The sequence below is a fragment of the Ciconia boyciana genome, chromosome 27 (assembly GCF_034638445.1).
Source record: "Ciconia boyciana chromosome 27, ASM3463844v1, whole genome shotgun sequence".
NCBI lineage: Eukaryota > Metazoa > Chordata > Aves > Ciconiiformes > Ciconiidae > Ciconia > Ciconia boyciana.
The window spans coordinates 2,062,157-2,080,129 of NC_132960.1; the positions used below are offsets into that span (position 1 = coordinate 2,062,157).

General features: G+C 45.5%; 1 protein-coding gene across 7 annotated transcripts in view; it reads left to right on the top strand.

Annotated features, from left to right (window-relative positions):
* The window catches only part of LOC140644543 (cyclic AMP-dependent transcription factor ATF-7), a 70,556-nt gene that overhangs the window by 8,578 nt on the left and 44,005 nt on the right, over positions 1-17,973 (top strand). For 3 of the 7 annotated variants that reach the window (XM_072847472.1, XM_072847482.1, XM_072847478.1), the window contains one exon: positions 12,768-12,836. The exons of 1 other annotated variant lie outside the window; for it this stretch is intronic. In XM_072847472.1, coding sequence (XP_072703573.1) covers positions 12,789-12,836 — 48 coding nt within the window. In that variant the 5' untranslated portion in view covers positions 12,768-12,788. Of the gene's footprint in view, positions 1-6,895; positions 6,973-9,263; positions 9,355-12,767; positions 12,837-17,973 lie in introns of all 7 variants that reach the window. 3 more of the 7 variants (XM_072847475.1, XM_072847474.1, XM_072847473.1) reach the window with 2 other exon arrangements.

Genomic DNA, 17,973 nt, shown 5'->3' on the forward strand with positions numbered 1-17,973 from the left:
GGAAGCACAACTTTGGCACGTGAGTAATTGGATGATGGTTTAGAGATGGTCTTTCTTCATCTTCTTGCCCCGGGAAAGTTGCTGACTTGCTGGTTTATGTTGGATTTTGTCTCATGTTCACCAGAGGCTTCGAAACCCTTTGGACAGATGCCTTTTCATATTAGAAATCTGATACTTGGCACCTAACTAGAGAAACCTTGCCTGCGTTAAAGCATGTTTTGCCAAGCTACGGCTGCTTCGGTGATGTTTGGCAAGGATTAAAGTAGGTATTTGAGGAGCAGCAGCTACTTCTCTCTCGGGAATCTGACTGTGAAAGGAGGAGTAGGAGGATGCGTGCTGTTAGTGTGATGAAATCTGACCTCCTTGCACCTCAAAAACACTGAACCCAAGAAGTGCTCACAAAACATCTGCACACTGGTGTTCCTCAGCTCGATGTTAGAGAGCAGAAGGACCTCCTGAAGACGGTTCCAGATCACTTAAAGCTTCTTGCGGTTGGTCTCTCTTGCTTTTTTTTGCCATGGTGTTCTGCATAGATGAAAAAAACCAAACAAATAATATCCTTCCCTTTGTGCTGCCAGTGATGTGCAGGCAGCCCCGTGGCTCGGCTGGGGCCCAGCCGCGCCAAGATGACACGAGACTTTCTCTAACACCTTGCTCCGAAGTCGGAGGCCAGGCCAGATCTGATCTGGAGGCTGGCCAGTGTGAGCAGGCTCTTGGACAATGAAGCTTCTATAATGGTTTTTATCCTGCCAGACCCGAATGTGGAGGCAACGTTAACAAATTACACTTTTTGTTATGGTAATGGTAAACTCGTTACTGTTTGTAAGAGGGTTATAAACAGTGTAAGTTGTGTAGTTGGGAGGACTAGTGGAAGCTGTGCTGGGAAAAGCCTTCTGGCTGCCTGGAGCTCTCGGCTGAGGGGGTTTGTGCTCTAACTGCAGGGGAAAAGCTTTTCTGGTCCCAGTTAAGTCACTCACGGCTGATGCGCTGGTTTGGGGCCCATGTTATTCCTTTTGCTGGAGTTTGTTTTACGTTTGACAGGGTGCTGACAATGCCTCCCTATCCCATCGCTCACGCACTGAGAAGAGGAGAGCGACTCTTGTTCATGGCTGTTGCTTCATGTGAGGTTTGACCCTTTTCCCAAAGCATATGGAAATACTCTTTGCAGCCGGGCTGTTAATTTGCTCCTGCGTGAGCTGAGGAGAGCTGCTTTTTTAAGTCACTTTAGAGCCAAATGTCATGCCTGGTAGGAAAAGGTCGTTCTCCTGATAGCAGCAACTGCAGCTCGCTGGGGTGGTGAAGCTCTAGGGCTGTTTTAAGGCTCTTGCAAGCAGGAAGCGAGAGTGTAGGGCGTCTTTGCTATCGAGGCGATAGTGTCCCAACTATTTGGGGATGCTCTTGTGGATAGGGGATCCTCCACAAGCTTGAGAGCAGTGCTGAACACCCGGAAAGGTACAGTCAGATGGTAAGTGGTTGGACTTTGCTTTCACCCTGCGCTGTAGGTTAACTCGTAATGACTTGTTAAATACTGTATGTCTGTTGGAGATTTACTTCAAGCGAGTTCCTTGCCAATATTCCAGTTTATACAGTTGGGTTTGCTTTATCAAGCTTATAAAGCATAAGGGTGTTATGCCTCTAAAGCAGATTTTATAGCATCGGCTTTTGGCCTTCTTTCCCAGCTGACAATTTTAAGCTCTCTTGTAGCTTTTTGGTTACAAAGCAAACATTCTCACTCCTTCCCTCACACCCCAAAATAGCTTTAAAGTCAAAGCCTAGGACTAACAGCAGCCTGCGCATTTTCACTAAGCTCGGTGGTGGCCTCTCCCTGTAAAACTTAAAATCTTTCGCAATGTCTTTGGGTGTATAATAGCTGGCAATAAATAGTCAAACAGAGATCTGGGCACCCAAAGGTGCGGAACAAGCTCTGTTCCTAAGTCCCTGCAGGCACCTAATTTAGTTTGAGAGTCAGCAGTCATTCACCGGTGGAAATGAGGTGCTAAATTGACTTTACAAAGCACCTAAAAGCAGGTTGGGCACCTAGCCCTCTGTCTTGTAGAGCCAACCCTGCAACAAGAAAGCCTAAATGTTAAAGTGGCTTGTTTTCTTGGTGTGGTTTTTTTCTAAGGAAGAACCTGACCTCTTCGTTTTTACCCCACTTTACGATGGATTTTGGTGCTCTGAATCGTCTCTGCAGTGTTGTACGTTAATCCAGGGTAGCGTGGGGAATGCCGACACTAAACCCCAGCCAAGTGCTGTGGGAAGGCCTGGGTTCCCCTCCGTGCGTTTTCTGGGTGCAGCTGCCTCTTGCTGCTGCCTCTGTGACCCTGCTGATCCCAACCTATTCAGAGCACTGTGTGCTGAATATTCATTTCGATGGGCAGGAAGCTCGAGGCAGAGAGCTGTTAATGACTGCACTTAGAAAAATAATAAAGAGCCTTTCCTGGAACGGTCTCAAAGCAACATGTTTCCTTCCTTGCATTTTAGTGGGAAATCTCTTACTATTTTTGAGAGCTTGGGGCAGTGCCTTATACTTCCTTCTCTTTGGCTAGCGGAGTAGAAATGGCCATCTTAGTCTGACTTTCTTTCCCTCGTACTTACCAAAAAGCAATTTGATTTTTGATTGCAACCAACCTCTCTTCCAGTTGCAGCTCCCAGTGGCAATTACGGATTCTGTCTTGAGTCTGCCTGCAATCTTGTATAATCTCCTGTAGTAAGATGTATGCTACAGCACAGATTCTGTGCAGCCATCTATAATAATCTAGTTTATTGTGGTTTTATCTCTTCTTCCCAGTAGCAGTGTACTGCCTGTCCTTGGGGCTTGGTCTAGTGTCTTGAGCACTATTTGTGTTTGAATAGGCTTGTTTGTATCATGGCTCTGGTTGTTAATGCTCTTGGCATGGCTCCCAGGTCTCAACAAAGTTACCCAAATTGATCTGGGATGGCCTTGCGACTCATTAGTCTCTGAGAATTAATCCCATGTAGCTCAGTCTCATAAAAAGTTAACTCCTAGCTCTGTTTTACCTTTTGCATTAAACTGGCATGCCAAAAGTGGAAGAGTAGCAAGGAGCACAGTGACTTGATCGAGGAGAAAACAAGCTTCGCCTGCTGTAGGTGTAGTAGTACCCAGGCTGTACCTTGCAGTAATCCCAGGTGACAAAGCCTTCTGTGGGAAGACTTGTTTCTCTTTTTTGGGAAAATATGGGGATTACTATAAGAACACCGTTTCTGATCTAGTTGTGCCTTTGCTCCTGCTGTCAGCTAAGTACTGTAATTTTCCTACAAAACTCAGAGCCCTCCCTGGATCCTCCACCCTTCTTGAAAACTCTTTGCCCTATTTAATAGCCTGGGACAATTGCAAACAGATTTTCTGTATTGCCTGTTGGTAGAAAGACATCTTACCTTTAGCTGCACCTTTGCTTGGACTTGTTCCTGCATGCCTGAGGCTGGTGCCTGTGATGGGTTTTACATCTGACTGGCTGTGCTTTTTCATTTTGGAGAGTAAAACAGTTATAATCTCTGTGCCAGTACATGTCCTGCAGTGATACAGGACGGGGCAGTTGCACTGAACCATCTGGGTATCCACTTTTTTCTTGCAGATGGCATTGCCCATGTCAGAAGAACTCCCCCGTCCTAGAGCCCCTGGTAAGAGCCTTTTTGGGGCGCTGGGTGCCGCAGTCACCGCAGCGTCGGCGCTGATCCTGACAGCGAGTCACCAACGCAATTATCCTGTGTGATCTGTCTGCTTTTCCTCGCCACCTCTCCTTCTATCGTTGCCGTAACTCTTGGCAGACTTTTAAAACGGATGCTGAAATTCCCTAAATTGTCCCTTTTCGCAGTGCAGCACTCAAGCAATTGTTTGTTCTTTTGGAGGCTGCAAATCTGAGGGGTAAGAGAGCGCAATGGGAGACTGAAGCCTTTTACTGGAATCTGAAAAATAACCGTTGATAAACTCGTGCACAGACAGAATACAGAGCGAGGGAGGCTTGATCGTACCTGCAGGCGTCTGTTCATCTCTTGGAAGCTAACAGCCCTTTTGTTTCTGCACCGCACCTTTCACTGCCAATCTTAACTTACAGTCAGTTGCCTAGGTACGTCCTTTCTCTTGATGTCCCTATCTCTAGCAATTTTCTTTCTTCTAACTCATTTTGCAGCTCATTCTTCACTCGGGTCTTCCTAGGCAGGTAAATCTTAGCAGAGAGAGACTTCTGTCAGCAGAGCGTGCAGTTTGCTTTTGTTTTCTGTTGTACTTTAAGCCTATTTTTAGGAGGTTGCTCTGCAGCTCTTTTGGTTTTGTTTCATAGTTGGTGCAACCTCTAGCTTTAATTTTGTGGTCATATTAATGTAAAGTTTATCCTTATGATTTATGGGAATAAACCATAAATGTGCTTGTACTGGTATACTAGTAAGCGTATTCATGCTGGAGAGGGGAGCTGTGCTGGCAAACTCGAAGCAGAACAATTTTTGCGTACACTCAAGTGTTCATTGGGATCTGAAGTATTTCAGCTTGTCTTGCAAGGCACAGATGCAAGTGTGTTGGGCACAAGCATTCCTGTAATAACAATAGTCACATGCAAATACAACAATAGAGCCTTATTTTTAGAGCATTTTTCATACCAACTTTATCCCCCAACGTTCAGCGGAGTTAATGACCTGGGAGTTTCTTCTATCTTAACACTGAGGTTTAAGGAAAAGGGGTTTTTTGATGGCGATTTGAGGTGATCCAGGAAAAAAAAGTGCTTTCCAGTTGGTGGGAGCTGTGAGTGCCAGTGTTAGGCACAGGAGATGTTGGGCCACCGTGGGAGGCAGCTGGACATGGGAGGGTAAGAGACCCAGCAACGTCCTCGGAGGGGATGAGGGGCCGGCTGCTCACGGCTTTCGCAAACCAGAAGAGGCATGACTCAGATTTACAAATCTTGGCTTGAGACTGCTTCCAGACCTCAGCTACTTGTCAGTAATTCAGCTGGAACAGGTCCGTAAAAGCTTCATGAACACAAAAACCCCACACCGCTCGTACCTGGATCCTGACACGTATTAGGGCAACCGAGTGTACTTACCACTAGGGTGTGGGATATTTGTGGTTATGTGCGCTTGTGGAAGTGTGGCTGTGGGTAACAATACTAAAGACAATTAAGAGTCTGACTGTGGCCCTTTCCGTGGCATCAGGCTAATGCTGCCAACCAAAACCAGCTACTTCCGAGGTAGCTACAGGCATACCTCGGACACTCTTTTCCTCTGTAAAGCTAAAATAGTGCATTTGAAAGGCTATAGAGCATCTTGGATGAAAGGATCCATAAATGCCAAATGTGCTTTTGAAAACGTGGATCCTGCTTCTCGTGCCTCTTCCTAGACTGTTTCCAAATGGAAGTTTTTAAAATGGGTTCCATGAGGTGCCAACACACGTCCTGAGGGAAATCCTTTTCAGGAAGGCTGGTCTTTCATTGCTGCTGTTGATGCATGTAATATGTCTAATTCCTTTTAAGGGAGTTAAAATATTACCCCTAGGTGTCTGTCTAGACTAGGATAACGGGCTTAGTTTTTTTCTTAATGGGTTAGTTAACATGCTTTGGGACCACTTCGGTTTATGGACTGATATACCAGGGGGAAAGCAGCATATGGGCTGACTTTAATATGTGCAGGAAGAATTAAACTTTTAAATAAGTGGAAATGTTGATTATTGAGGTAAGCAAAACCAGCTTATCCCCAGACCAGTGTCCCAGTCAAGTTGTTCATCATGAACAGAGGATCTGACAGGCAGTGCAGTTTATTTGGACTGGAAGGGGAGGCTTCAGCTTTCACTCAATACCTGCAGCCTTTTCCTCTCCAGCTCTTGCAAGTACCAGGAGCCTGTTTAGATGGGTAAAATACATATTTTAATTTTAAAGGTGACAGCATCATCCTGTCTATGTATGAATCCGGGCATCACTTTAAAGCTCTCTAGAACTTCACACCTAGATTGTGGTTCATTGCCAAGTTTAAAATTATACATTTTGTTAATGTTTAATGTACCTTATCCAGGGAGGCGGTAGGGGATCGGGGTGAGTAAGGTGTGTGCGTGCATGGATGTTGGTGGGGGAAAAGGGATGATTGAGAAACTCAGCGGTAATGGTGGGAAAAGGCAGAACTTTCCTGTTAGACTGGGGAGAACTGTGTCCAAGAGAGGGAGGGCCTCTGCAGGGGTAAACGAGCTGTCTACTAAAAAGATGTTCAAGTAGAAGGTCCTAGTCCTGACCCCCTTCCTGCTTCCCAATCCCAGCAACTCATTAAGAATCCTAGAATCAGAGAATGGTTTGGGTTGGAAGGGACCTTTAGAGCTCATCCAGTCCAACCCCCCTGCCATGAGCAGGGACAGCTTCAACCAGATCAGGTTGCTCCGAGCCCCATCCAACCTGGCATTGAATGTTTCCAGGGATGGGGCATCCACCCCCTCTCTGGGCAACCCATGCCAGTGTTTCGCCACCCTCGTTGTAAATAACTTCTTCCTTCTATCTAGCCTAAATCTCCTCTCTTTTAGTTTAAAACCATTACTCCTTGTCCTATCTGCACTCTCTTGCTTCCTGGCAAATGACTCTTCTGTGAAGAGTCATAGGGCAGAATAGTAGCAAAGCAACTTCCAGAGCACCCATTTGAAAAGCATGTGGAGTTTTACGTCCCTAAAATGGTGATAGTGGGAGGTTTGTGCATCTCCTCCAAGTCACGATATGCTTTGTCATCACAAAATTGGCAAAGGCTTATCCAGCTCCGACTGTGGCCTTACACAGCTCTTTGGGAAGACCCTTCTCTTTCCATTGTGTAGAAGGAGGCACAGCGAACATCGCAGCATGTAATCTCTTCCCGTGCTGGCACTGGTGCTGCCGGCAAAACTCTTCACTTCCATCTGTCTGCCTTCCCTTTGCAGGGGCTTGCCTAGATTAGGGATCCTCACAGCTACCTTGGATTGCAGTTGATCCTGTCTACACCAGGCATTGCAAACAGGTTAGTTAAAACATAGTTCTAAATATATTTGATCTAAGGTAATAGGTATATATTCTGAAACGCGGAGAAGACCTTCTTCTGTTAGGTTTAAACTTTGAGAGGACAAAAGAGTTCAAAAGTGGTAAGTAGTCTCCTCTTCAGTGCAGCTGTACCCAAGCCTATAGGTCTCCTAACGTCCATTATAGGGGCAAATTGCCACCTTCTTCATCACTGAGAGCAAGCTCTTGTGCCCAGGTTCAGCCTGTGATAGATTTTTCATTTATGAGCCTCTATGGTTCTAAGGGGATTTTCTATGGTTTGAGTTCTGCAGGTGCTAATTTGATATTTTGATTTGTTTGAGGGTTTTCTTTTTTAATTCTCTTGACTCTTCACAAGGGAATTCTTCCAGCAAGTTTCAGGTGGGTCTGCTGACTGAATTATTTATTAAGCAATCTGCAGCATTCTTGGTGTATTGCACACAAAATTGATGTGGCGTCTGCACCACCACGTTCACACTCTTGACTCAGATTTTCCAAAGCCTCAAAGTAAAGTAGATTGTCTCCAATTCTTTCTTCATCAGACCAATAATCATCTCCAAAACAAAGTCTTGTAGTTCTTCTGAGCTTAATAAAGCCCTCTGCTATCAGTAAGGCCTCAGGCTGCCCAAAATGCGCTCTTGTTAATGCACATTTAAAACATGCTGCCTCATAGCACACACAGCAAAATACTTAACTTTATTATGCATCACCTGTGACTTGATTACTTTTTCCTTTAAAAACGCATGCGATCCCTCCCAGCTAAGGACCTGAATTAACAGAAGGCTTCGCGCACGAGTTCCTTGTGGAATCAAAACTTTAAATACCTTCATACCCTACAAATGCAATTCACGCAGCAATTGAATAAGTGGAGCCTATGTGGGTGTGCATTTAATCTCTAGAGGGTTCGTTTTTCTCTAGCTGCAAAGCAATCGTAAGTGGGTTGCCCAAGATCACAGCACAAGGCAGTGACGGAGCTGGGAATAGGACTTGGGTGAACGTTGCTCTGGGGCTCTGCCTCGCTTTGTTCACAGAAGAGCCCCTCGTCTCTCGGATGCTATCACAACATGTGCCTCCCGTGCCAGCTCGATGTCAGCTCAGCATCCTGGCATGCACTGAACCGCTCCACATAATATTTCACATTTATCTGCATGCCAGAAGTAGGAAGAGGCGATGTCCCCAACAAATCGGGAACGAGATTAACTTCAGGAAAAAGTCGTCATTGCTCTGTCAGTGCTGACACCCATGGATAAGCAGTGCTGGAGAAATGGTGAAGTGTGGCTGTTGTCCTGGCTACGCTTGTCCGGCTTTGCAAACATCCCCTTGCGATGCTGCAGTTGCTTTGGTGAGGAGTTAAAGTTGTGGTTGAAGGAGGGAATGAGATCCACTACAGAGCAGATGCGCTCTTGGATGCAAAGCTCATGTTTATTCTGTTTCCTGCCTGCTGTGCATGCTCCAGAGGAGTTGCTCCCATTGAGAGTGCTGCTCTATACGAGCTAGTCTTCAGGAAATTTGTACTCTTAAATACCCTGTGCAAACTCCAAGGGGTGCCTGATTATCAGCACAACACACGCTCGAGACTTCTGCCAAGTGTGGCTTTGGGTTTACTTCTTTTTACAGACAGCCTATAGGTTATTTGCATGAGTTAATAAGGCAAGAGAGAGAGAAAAACACATACAGGCTTGGGGAGCACAGTCTATTTTGGTTGAAAATGTCTTTTCTGTTTTCCGTGAGGCGGCAGCTGCTTGTCAGGTCTGTGCTGACAGAACTTTGAAGCACGCTTCAGTAATCTGTCTGCATTTCTTCGCTTCCCCTTGCTGTTTCCAACATGCTAAAAATCATCAAAACAGTGAAATACTGTCCCATGGCTGCAGGAAGAGGAATGAGAATGTGTTCCCAGTATCCAATCATCTGCTTATTCTGCCTGTTCTTAAGAATAGAATTTATTGAAGCAATTTATCCTGACTAAATGTGATATAAATCTGAGCACATGTATGTACATACCAGTCATATTCTGTAGTGAACGAGCAGCTAAATCTTTCTTTAAAGAATGAGTGAATCCTCCTGACACTTTGCAAGATCAAGTAAACTGAGGTTTTTGAAGTGTGTTGGTCCCGATTTTTTTTAATAGAGCTGCTTGTTACACTATCAGAAGTAGCTGGCAGGCAGCCTGAAATGCCATTGGGTTTTTGTTTTGTTTTCCTGCTCTCTGTTTCAGTTAGTGTTATCAAAGTCCCGGGAGTGACAGCTGATCCATTTCTTTAATTTCTTAAATAGCTTTTATATGCATCGGAAGCCTAAATACGAGGTAGAGAGACCCTGAAGTTCTTCATATTGGCGAAGGCAGCAAGCTGCTTAAGTGACAGCGGTAAGGACAGATCTCTGACCTGTGTTAATTAAAAAAGCATAGGGTTGGCTGCCCTGTGAAATACAGCAGTCACCCTCCATAACAATTATGCTGCATGTTTAACAATAAGATTTGTTTGTTGATGAAATAAACACATCCCCAACCTCATCCCACACAACCGAGTTTAAATGTACGGGGGTGATTTAAACAGTCTTCAGACACTTCCAGCACCAGCCTGACTTTGACAGCAAGGGGCATTACAACTGTCCTTTAAAGTTTTGTGACTTTGCTGCTGTCTCAGTACCATAGCTCTTAACTTGGAGCTGCTTAATGACTTGACAGTTGCCGAATGCGGTGCTGGACTGGCAGAGGACTTTGGATTTTTGTGGTTAGTTTGAGAACAGACTGTAAAAACTGATGCCCCAGGCTCGCTTTGTAGACCAGCTCACCAGTGTACCTGGCTGTGAGGACTCTAGAGGAGCTTTCGGGCTCTCACATGGCCACGCGCTTAGCTTGCCAGCTCTAAGTATGGTCATTCCTGGTGCTATTTACATCATCAAAGTGCCCTTCAAACACAAACCCATGAGCACCCACGAGTGCAAACTTGTGCCCCTCGCTTTGTAGGCTGGTAACCAACTTGTCAAAGCATGCACAAATCATTGTCTAAATAGGGATTAAGAAATCTGGAACTAGTGACTCTTGCATCTACGTTCAGCTTGATAGACAACACGGACTGCAGTTCCTGGGAGCCTTGGCTACGCTAAGAGCTGTGGGACAGATCCTGGTCTCTTATGGGCAAGGAAGATGGGGGCAAAGTAAGGCTGTTGGGAGGGGAAAAACCAAGGTCCAGGCTGCCCAAGACAGCAATTGTTGACTTTTATTTGGTCTGTGTCCTGATATCATAGTCTTACCGGCCGCTATACTGCAAAGGTGGTGGTAAAATAACTCTAGTAGTTACTGAGTTGATGTTTCCTTTGTGTCTGGTCTGATTTCTCTTATTTTCTTACAGAAAGAGTAGTAATTGGGCAGCCCTCTGCTAGGAGTGGGTGATGAAGGACTAAGCCCTGTGTCTTGACTCATTCAGAGCTGTAGCTTTTTGTGCAGCTAACTGGAAGGTTTAGGTGCAATATTTTTGGACCTCAAGTGCAGGTGATAAAAAGTGTTTAATCAGTTTTGTGCTTCTCTTCTTGGCAGTGTCAGGGAGCTGATCTGAGCAGTGGTTCGGTATTACAAGAAGGTTTGACCTCTTCATCCCTCCTTGCTAGAGACTACTTTTGCACATTAAAACTTCCTGAGGAAGCCTGGGCTTCTCTGCGCCTTCAGAGCGGGTCGTGACAGCAGCTCATATGTCCACTGGTAGGATGCAGCCGATGCGTGTAAGTCAGCTGCTTCAGGGCCCGAAGGAGATTCCTCTTGGAGGAGGATCAGTTGGTTGTGGAGAGATGAAGGCGAGATCCCCGTTTGTTTAGCAGGCAGGAGCAATGGGTCAGTGTTTTGGTTTCTTGTGTTCCCAGTTTGGAGCTTTGGTGGAAGTTCAGAAGGATGGTACGAAGAGTCCTATCTTTTTAACATATCCTCTCGCAGCCTCATCTTGCTGTCATCTGCACCCATGTCACCTCGAGACTAGCCTTCGCCAGGGTTTCATCTTCTGATACAGAGCTGCTGTCGTCTCCTACCGCACCACCCTCCAGTTCTGCCAGCCCTGTTTCACTTCTGTGGGCTTTTCTGGGGGGCTGCTGTGGTGGGTGGATGTTCCTGGCCATCTTTATATTGCCTTTATTATTAGGCTTGTCCTATGCTAGGGAGCGTTTTGGCTGCTCGCCCGTTCCATTTGTGAGAGGGCTATTTATCCTTTGTGAGTTCGTGTTTGCATAGGCCCTGGAGTTTTGCTTAATAAATCCAAACATAGTCTAGTGTTGTGGACGTCGCTCCCCTTTTTGTGGGAGAAGAACTGGCAGCTACTTTCTCATAGCTTTTGGTTGTTGCCGTTGTGCGCTGTGGCTGAGCCAGCGTTCGAGGAGGGGAATTCCACCTCTTGTAGCCACCCATTTTAGCAGCATGCTGCCCTAGCACATGGTAGTAGAAAAATAATCTTTTTTTCATATTAAACAATAATTGATTTCTGTGTCTTTTCAGGAAAAGCAAAAGGGGACTGTTTGCTGTAGGACATGCATTCACCCTCTGCTGCTAAGTTGCATTCTTGGAGCACTTTCTCATATAGCTCCTAAAAATAACAAGTCTCCCCACCCTCTCGCTGCTGCTCAGTGTGTGTGTGCGTGCGTGTATTAATGGTTAGAAATGCAAAAAGCTAACTAAAAGAGCCTGTGTCTTCACAAATGTGTTTTGGCCGCGTTCTGGTTTCATTTCTGCTCTTGGCTGTAGCAAGCTGACATGCGTCGCTGAAGCCAAGTGCCAAACTTGGAGTAAGAGATGCTGGAAGCAACATGAACAGCCAGAACATGTTCGCACAGTAAACCCCCTGAAGAGATAGCATTTGCTTTATTATAGCTTTTTAAAATCCTGCTATAAAAATATCAGTGGGGGGAGGGAACCATTATTTCTTGAATTTGAGGTGGTGGGGGTTACTTTATTTACTCTTATTTTTTATTAATAAGAATAGCTTCACTTGTAGCGTAATAGGACTGAGTGTTTTGTTATCCTTGGCTATAATCTGTGATAAACTACCCCTGCCATCAGCCTTGTAGTTTACCCACTAGGGAGCCAGATTATTGCCTTGTAAAACGGAGCACCACTCCTATAATCCCTTAATTAATTAAATGACAAATTTTAGTTCTCTCCCATTGAAGATATAACTTCTACATAGAGAGGACTTGGATTTATTTGATCGCTTCTTGCTTGCACTTTTTTTTTTTCTCCTGTAGATTGTCACTGTCTTTGCTTATGTATCTGTGCTTTCTACTGTAAATACTAAGGGAGGGTGAAGCAGGCTGTGCCCTTTCTCGACACCCTCCGTCTGGGGGATGTTTCATATGTCTTTGCTGTGCCAGGCGGTCCTTTGCGAGAGGTGAGCGTTGTCCCCGTCTTGCAGGTGGCGATGCTGAGATGCAGAAAGCCCCTTGGCCCTTCAGAGACTAGGTGGTAGGCCTTGGTGGGAGCCCAGGCGTGGAAAACTTCTCCTTTCCTACCCACTGGCCCGCACTGTCTCCCTGTCACGGTTCCCAATGAGCCCTTCTAGCTGCGATGCAGCGCTTTCTCCTCATACGTGAAAAATCGACTGGACCCTCCAAAGTCTTATTTAAGCTTGGGTTGGATTAATTTCTCTTCCCTGATTCTGTCTAGGGCACAAAGAGATCCTCCTTCCCTGTGAGCGCGGTGTTGATTAATTACAGCCCAGTAAAGGGCAGCTTCTGCTCTTGATATTTTTAATTTTTTTAGCTTATTTAACAATTTCCTCTTCTCTCCTTTCTCCTCAGCTTAGCTCAGCTGCATGAAATATGGGAGACGACAGGCCGTTTGTGTGCAATGCCCCCGGCTGTGGACAGGTACGTTTACAGTATACTTTATTGTGAATGTGTCGTTGTGAATCAAAGTGGCTGTTTTATCACTGAGGCAAAGAGTTTAAAGCCGGTGTTTTACGTGATCACTGGAGGTAATCAGATCAGAGGATTTGCAGTGTGTAAATCCAGGTTATGAGCAAGTGCAGGCACTCCAAAGTAATGAAATCTGCCTTGCTTTGTGGCGTATTGTTATTCTGCTGGTGTTTTCCATGAGACCCACACAGCCCAGAGAAAACATGCTGATCTCCTGTTAATGTTTTCTGATAACATTGCTCATCTTCTTTCAAGGCTATTTAACCAAAGGACAGATATTCGTTCTCTGTCGGGATGAGTTAGCTGCTATAGCATATTCGGTAAAGCAGCTGAGAATGTGGCAGTTGATGGTTTGTGTTATGTGAACCTCAAACTGCCGTAGTCTATTTTGGGCTTCCAAAAAAAAAAAGACCCATTGTGAATTTTTCCTCCATGGACAGCATGCTAGAGTTGGCTACGGCCTTGTAAAACTTTTGCTCGCTTTCCTAGGGCATACGATTATTGCTTTGAATGAGTCACATCCCCTTTCTTTTCAGTCATACGACCTTTCTCGTAGGCTCCCCTGCCTGGGAAGGCACCTTTCCATTGTGTTTTGCTTAGTTTTGCAATGAAGCTAATGCTTTCCCGCAGCTGAGTTTAGGGTCTCTCCATAGGGTCTCTCCAGCGCTCGGTGGTGCAGCGTCTTGGCGGCTCACACGCCGTATTAATGGGAGGAACAGGGGGATTGTGAAATTACTGCTGGGGCTATTTTAATGGGAGCCATTAGAAACTGGGGCTTCTGCGGAAGTACAGCCCTGTGCAGAGTCCAGGGAGAATTGGGTTTGTCTGTTCTGAAGTGTTTGAACCTCAAAATGCTAAGATGCTTTTTGCAGGGGAAGGAAGGCGGGGGGAATTGTGGCTTTTAATTAGATATTAAGTGATGCACGCACACTTTGTTTTCCTGGCTGCAACTGTTGGATGTCGGGTTGCCAAACTATTATGGCCGTGACACGTTTGGGAGCTCTAACCGGTCCCAGGGTACTCCCCCTGTCGTGTGTGTCCCCCCCCAGTTCTTCAGTGTATTTACTATCTTAATGCCTCTTGTGGGTCTCTCAATTGAAATTAAAGATAATTCTGCGTCCCCAGGGCACATCCTTTGAGACCACATGTGAATTCTGTGACGCATTCATTTTTATAGTGCAGAAATGGGTCAAAAATCTCATCTGGTAACTCTTGGGGACTGGGGGTCTTTAAAAATACATGGTTAGGACTTCTCAGCTTTTTGATCACTTTAGCACTAGTCTCATCTGAAGCATTTTCTATCCAGTTGCAGGTGATCGTCCTCTTTTTTTTTTTTCTTTGTAGGCTGCTTTTTATCTTGAACTTCTTTGCCTGTGAAATTGTGCAAGTCATTTATAAAATGTATTAGCTGTATTTGAGCACTTAATGATGTGAGGACTTCAATCATACAACCTTAAAATCGGATTCAAACAAGCAATTAAGGCAAACAACAATGTATTTAAATTTAATCTCCCACAATCTCCCACAAATGACATATAAAGGTGGTTGCTTCCTCCTTTCGCTGTTCCAGACTGCTGCTTATGGGTAATTCTGACAATTCTTCATGTTAATATTGAAATGTTAGAATCCGGGTAATTCATACCGATATGATTCATTGTGATCTAACCTGACCTCGTGCACAGTTTCCTAGAACGTCCTTCAATACCTGTTCAAACCAGAGCATGTATTAAATAATGATGATCCAAGCTTGATTTAAAATATTTCCAGTGATGGAAAATTCACCACAGCCCTTGGTTAAGTTGTTCTAATAGTTAATTGCTCTCGCTGGTAAGGAAAAATTATGCCTTATTTCCAGTCTAAACGTGTTCAGCTGCAGCTTCCAGGCTGTGGATCTTATTAATTTTTGTTTGTTAGACAGAAGATCCTTCCTATCAAATTTCCGATGTCTGTAGGTGTTTGCTGACTGATCAAGTCATCCCCTAACAGTCCTTTGGTCTAACTAAATACATGGATCTCCGAGCCTCGCCGTGTAAGTCCTAGTGTCTTACGTGCATTTTCTGTCCTCTATTCTGTACATCAGCTTCATGTTGAAGGTTTTTTAAGAGCCTTTACAAATCCTGCTCACCACTAACGCGCAGCAGTACTGCTGTAGAAGCGCAGTGGTACCCAAGAGTCGTACAGACCGTCGTGGAAAGATCATCAGCTAAAATGAATGTTCGGTGAGCTGTGCTTTTTGGGACAAGTGGAGTAAAATTGGATCGTTGCGATGAGCTGGACGGGGCAGTGCAATTGGTGGCTTTGAATTTATTATTAAAAATAAATCCGAATTTGAAGTTGGGGGGCTGATGGTGGCCAGCAGCTGTCTGCAGGGCTCAACCTCTGAAGCACGTGCTGCATTGTTTCCCCAGCAGCTTGTGCTGCCTTTTGGCATTAAACCCTGACCCTTGACGAGCCGCTGTGGATCATCCCATCAGAAATGGCTTCTTCCTGTGGACTCATGTTAAAGTGACACCTTAACAAGGGTCAGAGGGGACCGCACCCATCTCAGTTCATTCCCTCATTCCTAAAGATCGAGACCCTTGTCTTCAAACACAGGGGACGCACTCAGCTCTGTCTGATCTGCTACAGAAATATCCTGACCTTCCCACAGGTGCTGAGTGCCTACGGCTCCCGTCAGAGTCTGTATGATCCAGAGTTTTGAGCTTTCTGGAAGGTAATCTGACTTTTTTCACCCAGGCACACAGATGCACGCCCCAGCAGTGCTGCATTATTGCTTGCAGCATGGGAAGCTTTTTCCCAGCTCAAAACCAAGCCAGACTGGGGGCGACACTGAGAGGGAGACTTCCTTGCAGGATTCAGCCTTATTTTCTGATTCTTTAAGACCTTTGGGTGCATTTTGCTTAGGAAAAAAAGCCATTTGAATGGGAGGGTGTCGGTGGCTGTTGAGCCTCTTTGGTTATCAGCGTCAACACTTTTGGGATAATGCCTGGCTCACTGGGTCCTTTCACCACGGTGGCTCCAGCATCTCCATTCTTTTCTCTCATTTCTAAACCTTTGAGCCCGTGCCCGATCCATTGGTGTGTCTTTATCCCTGCAGATTCCTGCTCTTTTGGGTATTCCCCTGTTTGAGGGGTGCACTCTGGTTTTGGTGGGCTGCTCCTGCGGGAACAGGCTGCTTTGGTCCTGAGTAAATTGGGATGGGCTTCTGGATTTCGCTATCAGCTGGGGCAGCGGGCTTGGGGACAAATCACCCAGTCCTTTTCCGCTCACTAAAATTAGTGATCTGCCTCTTGCAAATGCTGTGTTGAGACGTGCAGTAGCATGGGAGGTCACGGGAGAAGGAGAAGGGAGAGCAGAGCCAAACTAATTTGAACAGGGGACTGGAGACAATTACTGTGAAGCCAGTGGTGATTTCCCCCCCTTAGTTTAAAGGAAAAAAAAATTCTTTTGCCTCCTGGTGTAATTTCTTTGAACCATTAGCTGCTTCTTTCCCTCTGTAGCTGGTACCAGCCCCGTCTTTTATGCTGTATGCCCTTTTTTCCTCCTTTTCCTTCACTGTTTCTATGTAGAAAATGGCTGTAAAGCTAACTTTTCAGGGAAGTGAGGAGGGGGAAGAGGGAATGGCCACCGAAAATAGATGAGCAGATCTTGCTGTACCCCCCATATCATCACAGCTAGTGGGCTTTCAGTGGGTATGTAAACATGTTTTGGTTGCTAGGTCTTTAATGGTTGTTATTTTTGGATTCTGTACGCGATCACTTCCCAACAGTGAGTCTGCTGTGACACAGCTGACTTCTAAATGTGCCGCATATACGGCTTTTAAAAAAGATTCTTCTCAAGGTCATTGATCTGGTTTCTTCTCTAAGAGGACAGGTGACACATTTTTCCCTGACCCCCTTCCCCCTGCTCTCTCTGCATAGAGGGAGAAGAGCTATTTTCCAGCAGGGACGTGGGCCCCCCTCCCCGTGCCACTGCCTGAGGGTGAGGAGGGAGGTAGAGGCAGGCCCCTGCCTCCGAAATGTCTGCAGAAGACCTAGAGCTATGCCTCAAGTAAGGCTTTCATTGAATCTGTTAAGTGAAACTAATCTGGGGGTGGTGTGCGCTGCTAATCATTATTAAAATCTTCTAATCCTATTTAAAACATACTGAGTGATGAAAGGCAGCCTTAGCGCAACCAAGTGTTAGCTGTAAACTTTAGCGTTACCATTAACTAAGTCTGTATAATGAGGCAGCTCTGACTCATTAACACAAGGTAATTAAAACTTCAGCCATCCTGTCTAAGGCATCTAGAGCAAAGGTCTGGAAGGAAGGCGGGGGCTTCGGATGCTCTGGTGCTGCTTCATTACCGTGAGCCAGTGGTGGCAGAGGGAATCGCTCAATGTCTGGCTCTATATCCTCCCTTATAAAACTGTATTAAACCCTTCGCAGGGTGCCTGATGGCTGATTTGGGCAGGCAAGCTGGCAGCGTGAAATGTGGGTTGGTGGATAGACGTGCTTCTCCGACAGTCGTGCCTCTTCTGCTCCTCTCCTGAAGGCTTCGGGAGCGCTGGATGCTTGAGGCTTTATGAAGTGTCATAACAGAGGAACATCTTTATTAATAAAACTGTTTTGTCCACTCCTGTTGCCCAAACTAATGGAGGGGCCATAATACTGAATATATTCTACTGGGACCAAGACTTTCCCTAGCCTCTGCCCCCCCACTCCACACCATTTCACTTTTTATAAGTGACACAAATCATCACTCAGGTCCTAATTCCAGCGCTACAGTTATACAGGCCATTTCCTCAAACAATCGTTTGCTTTTTAAACCCACCCTTAATTTAACAGTTTATTCCCCTTAAACCCATGCCACTGAGGTGATGCTCATGCAGTGTCCGAGAAACGCGAAGCCCAGAACTTTCACGAGGCCAGAAAATGATTTTTCTTCTTTGTGGTTTATTGTATCCTCTTATCTTGTCATATAATAGAAATAATGTTTATGGCATTGAGGCCTCAGCATCACTTGGCATTTAACCAACCTCAAAAGCAGTTTATTGCTTTGTATACTCTGCCGCCATGACCATTATCCCTTAAATCTCTATTGCTTTGT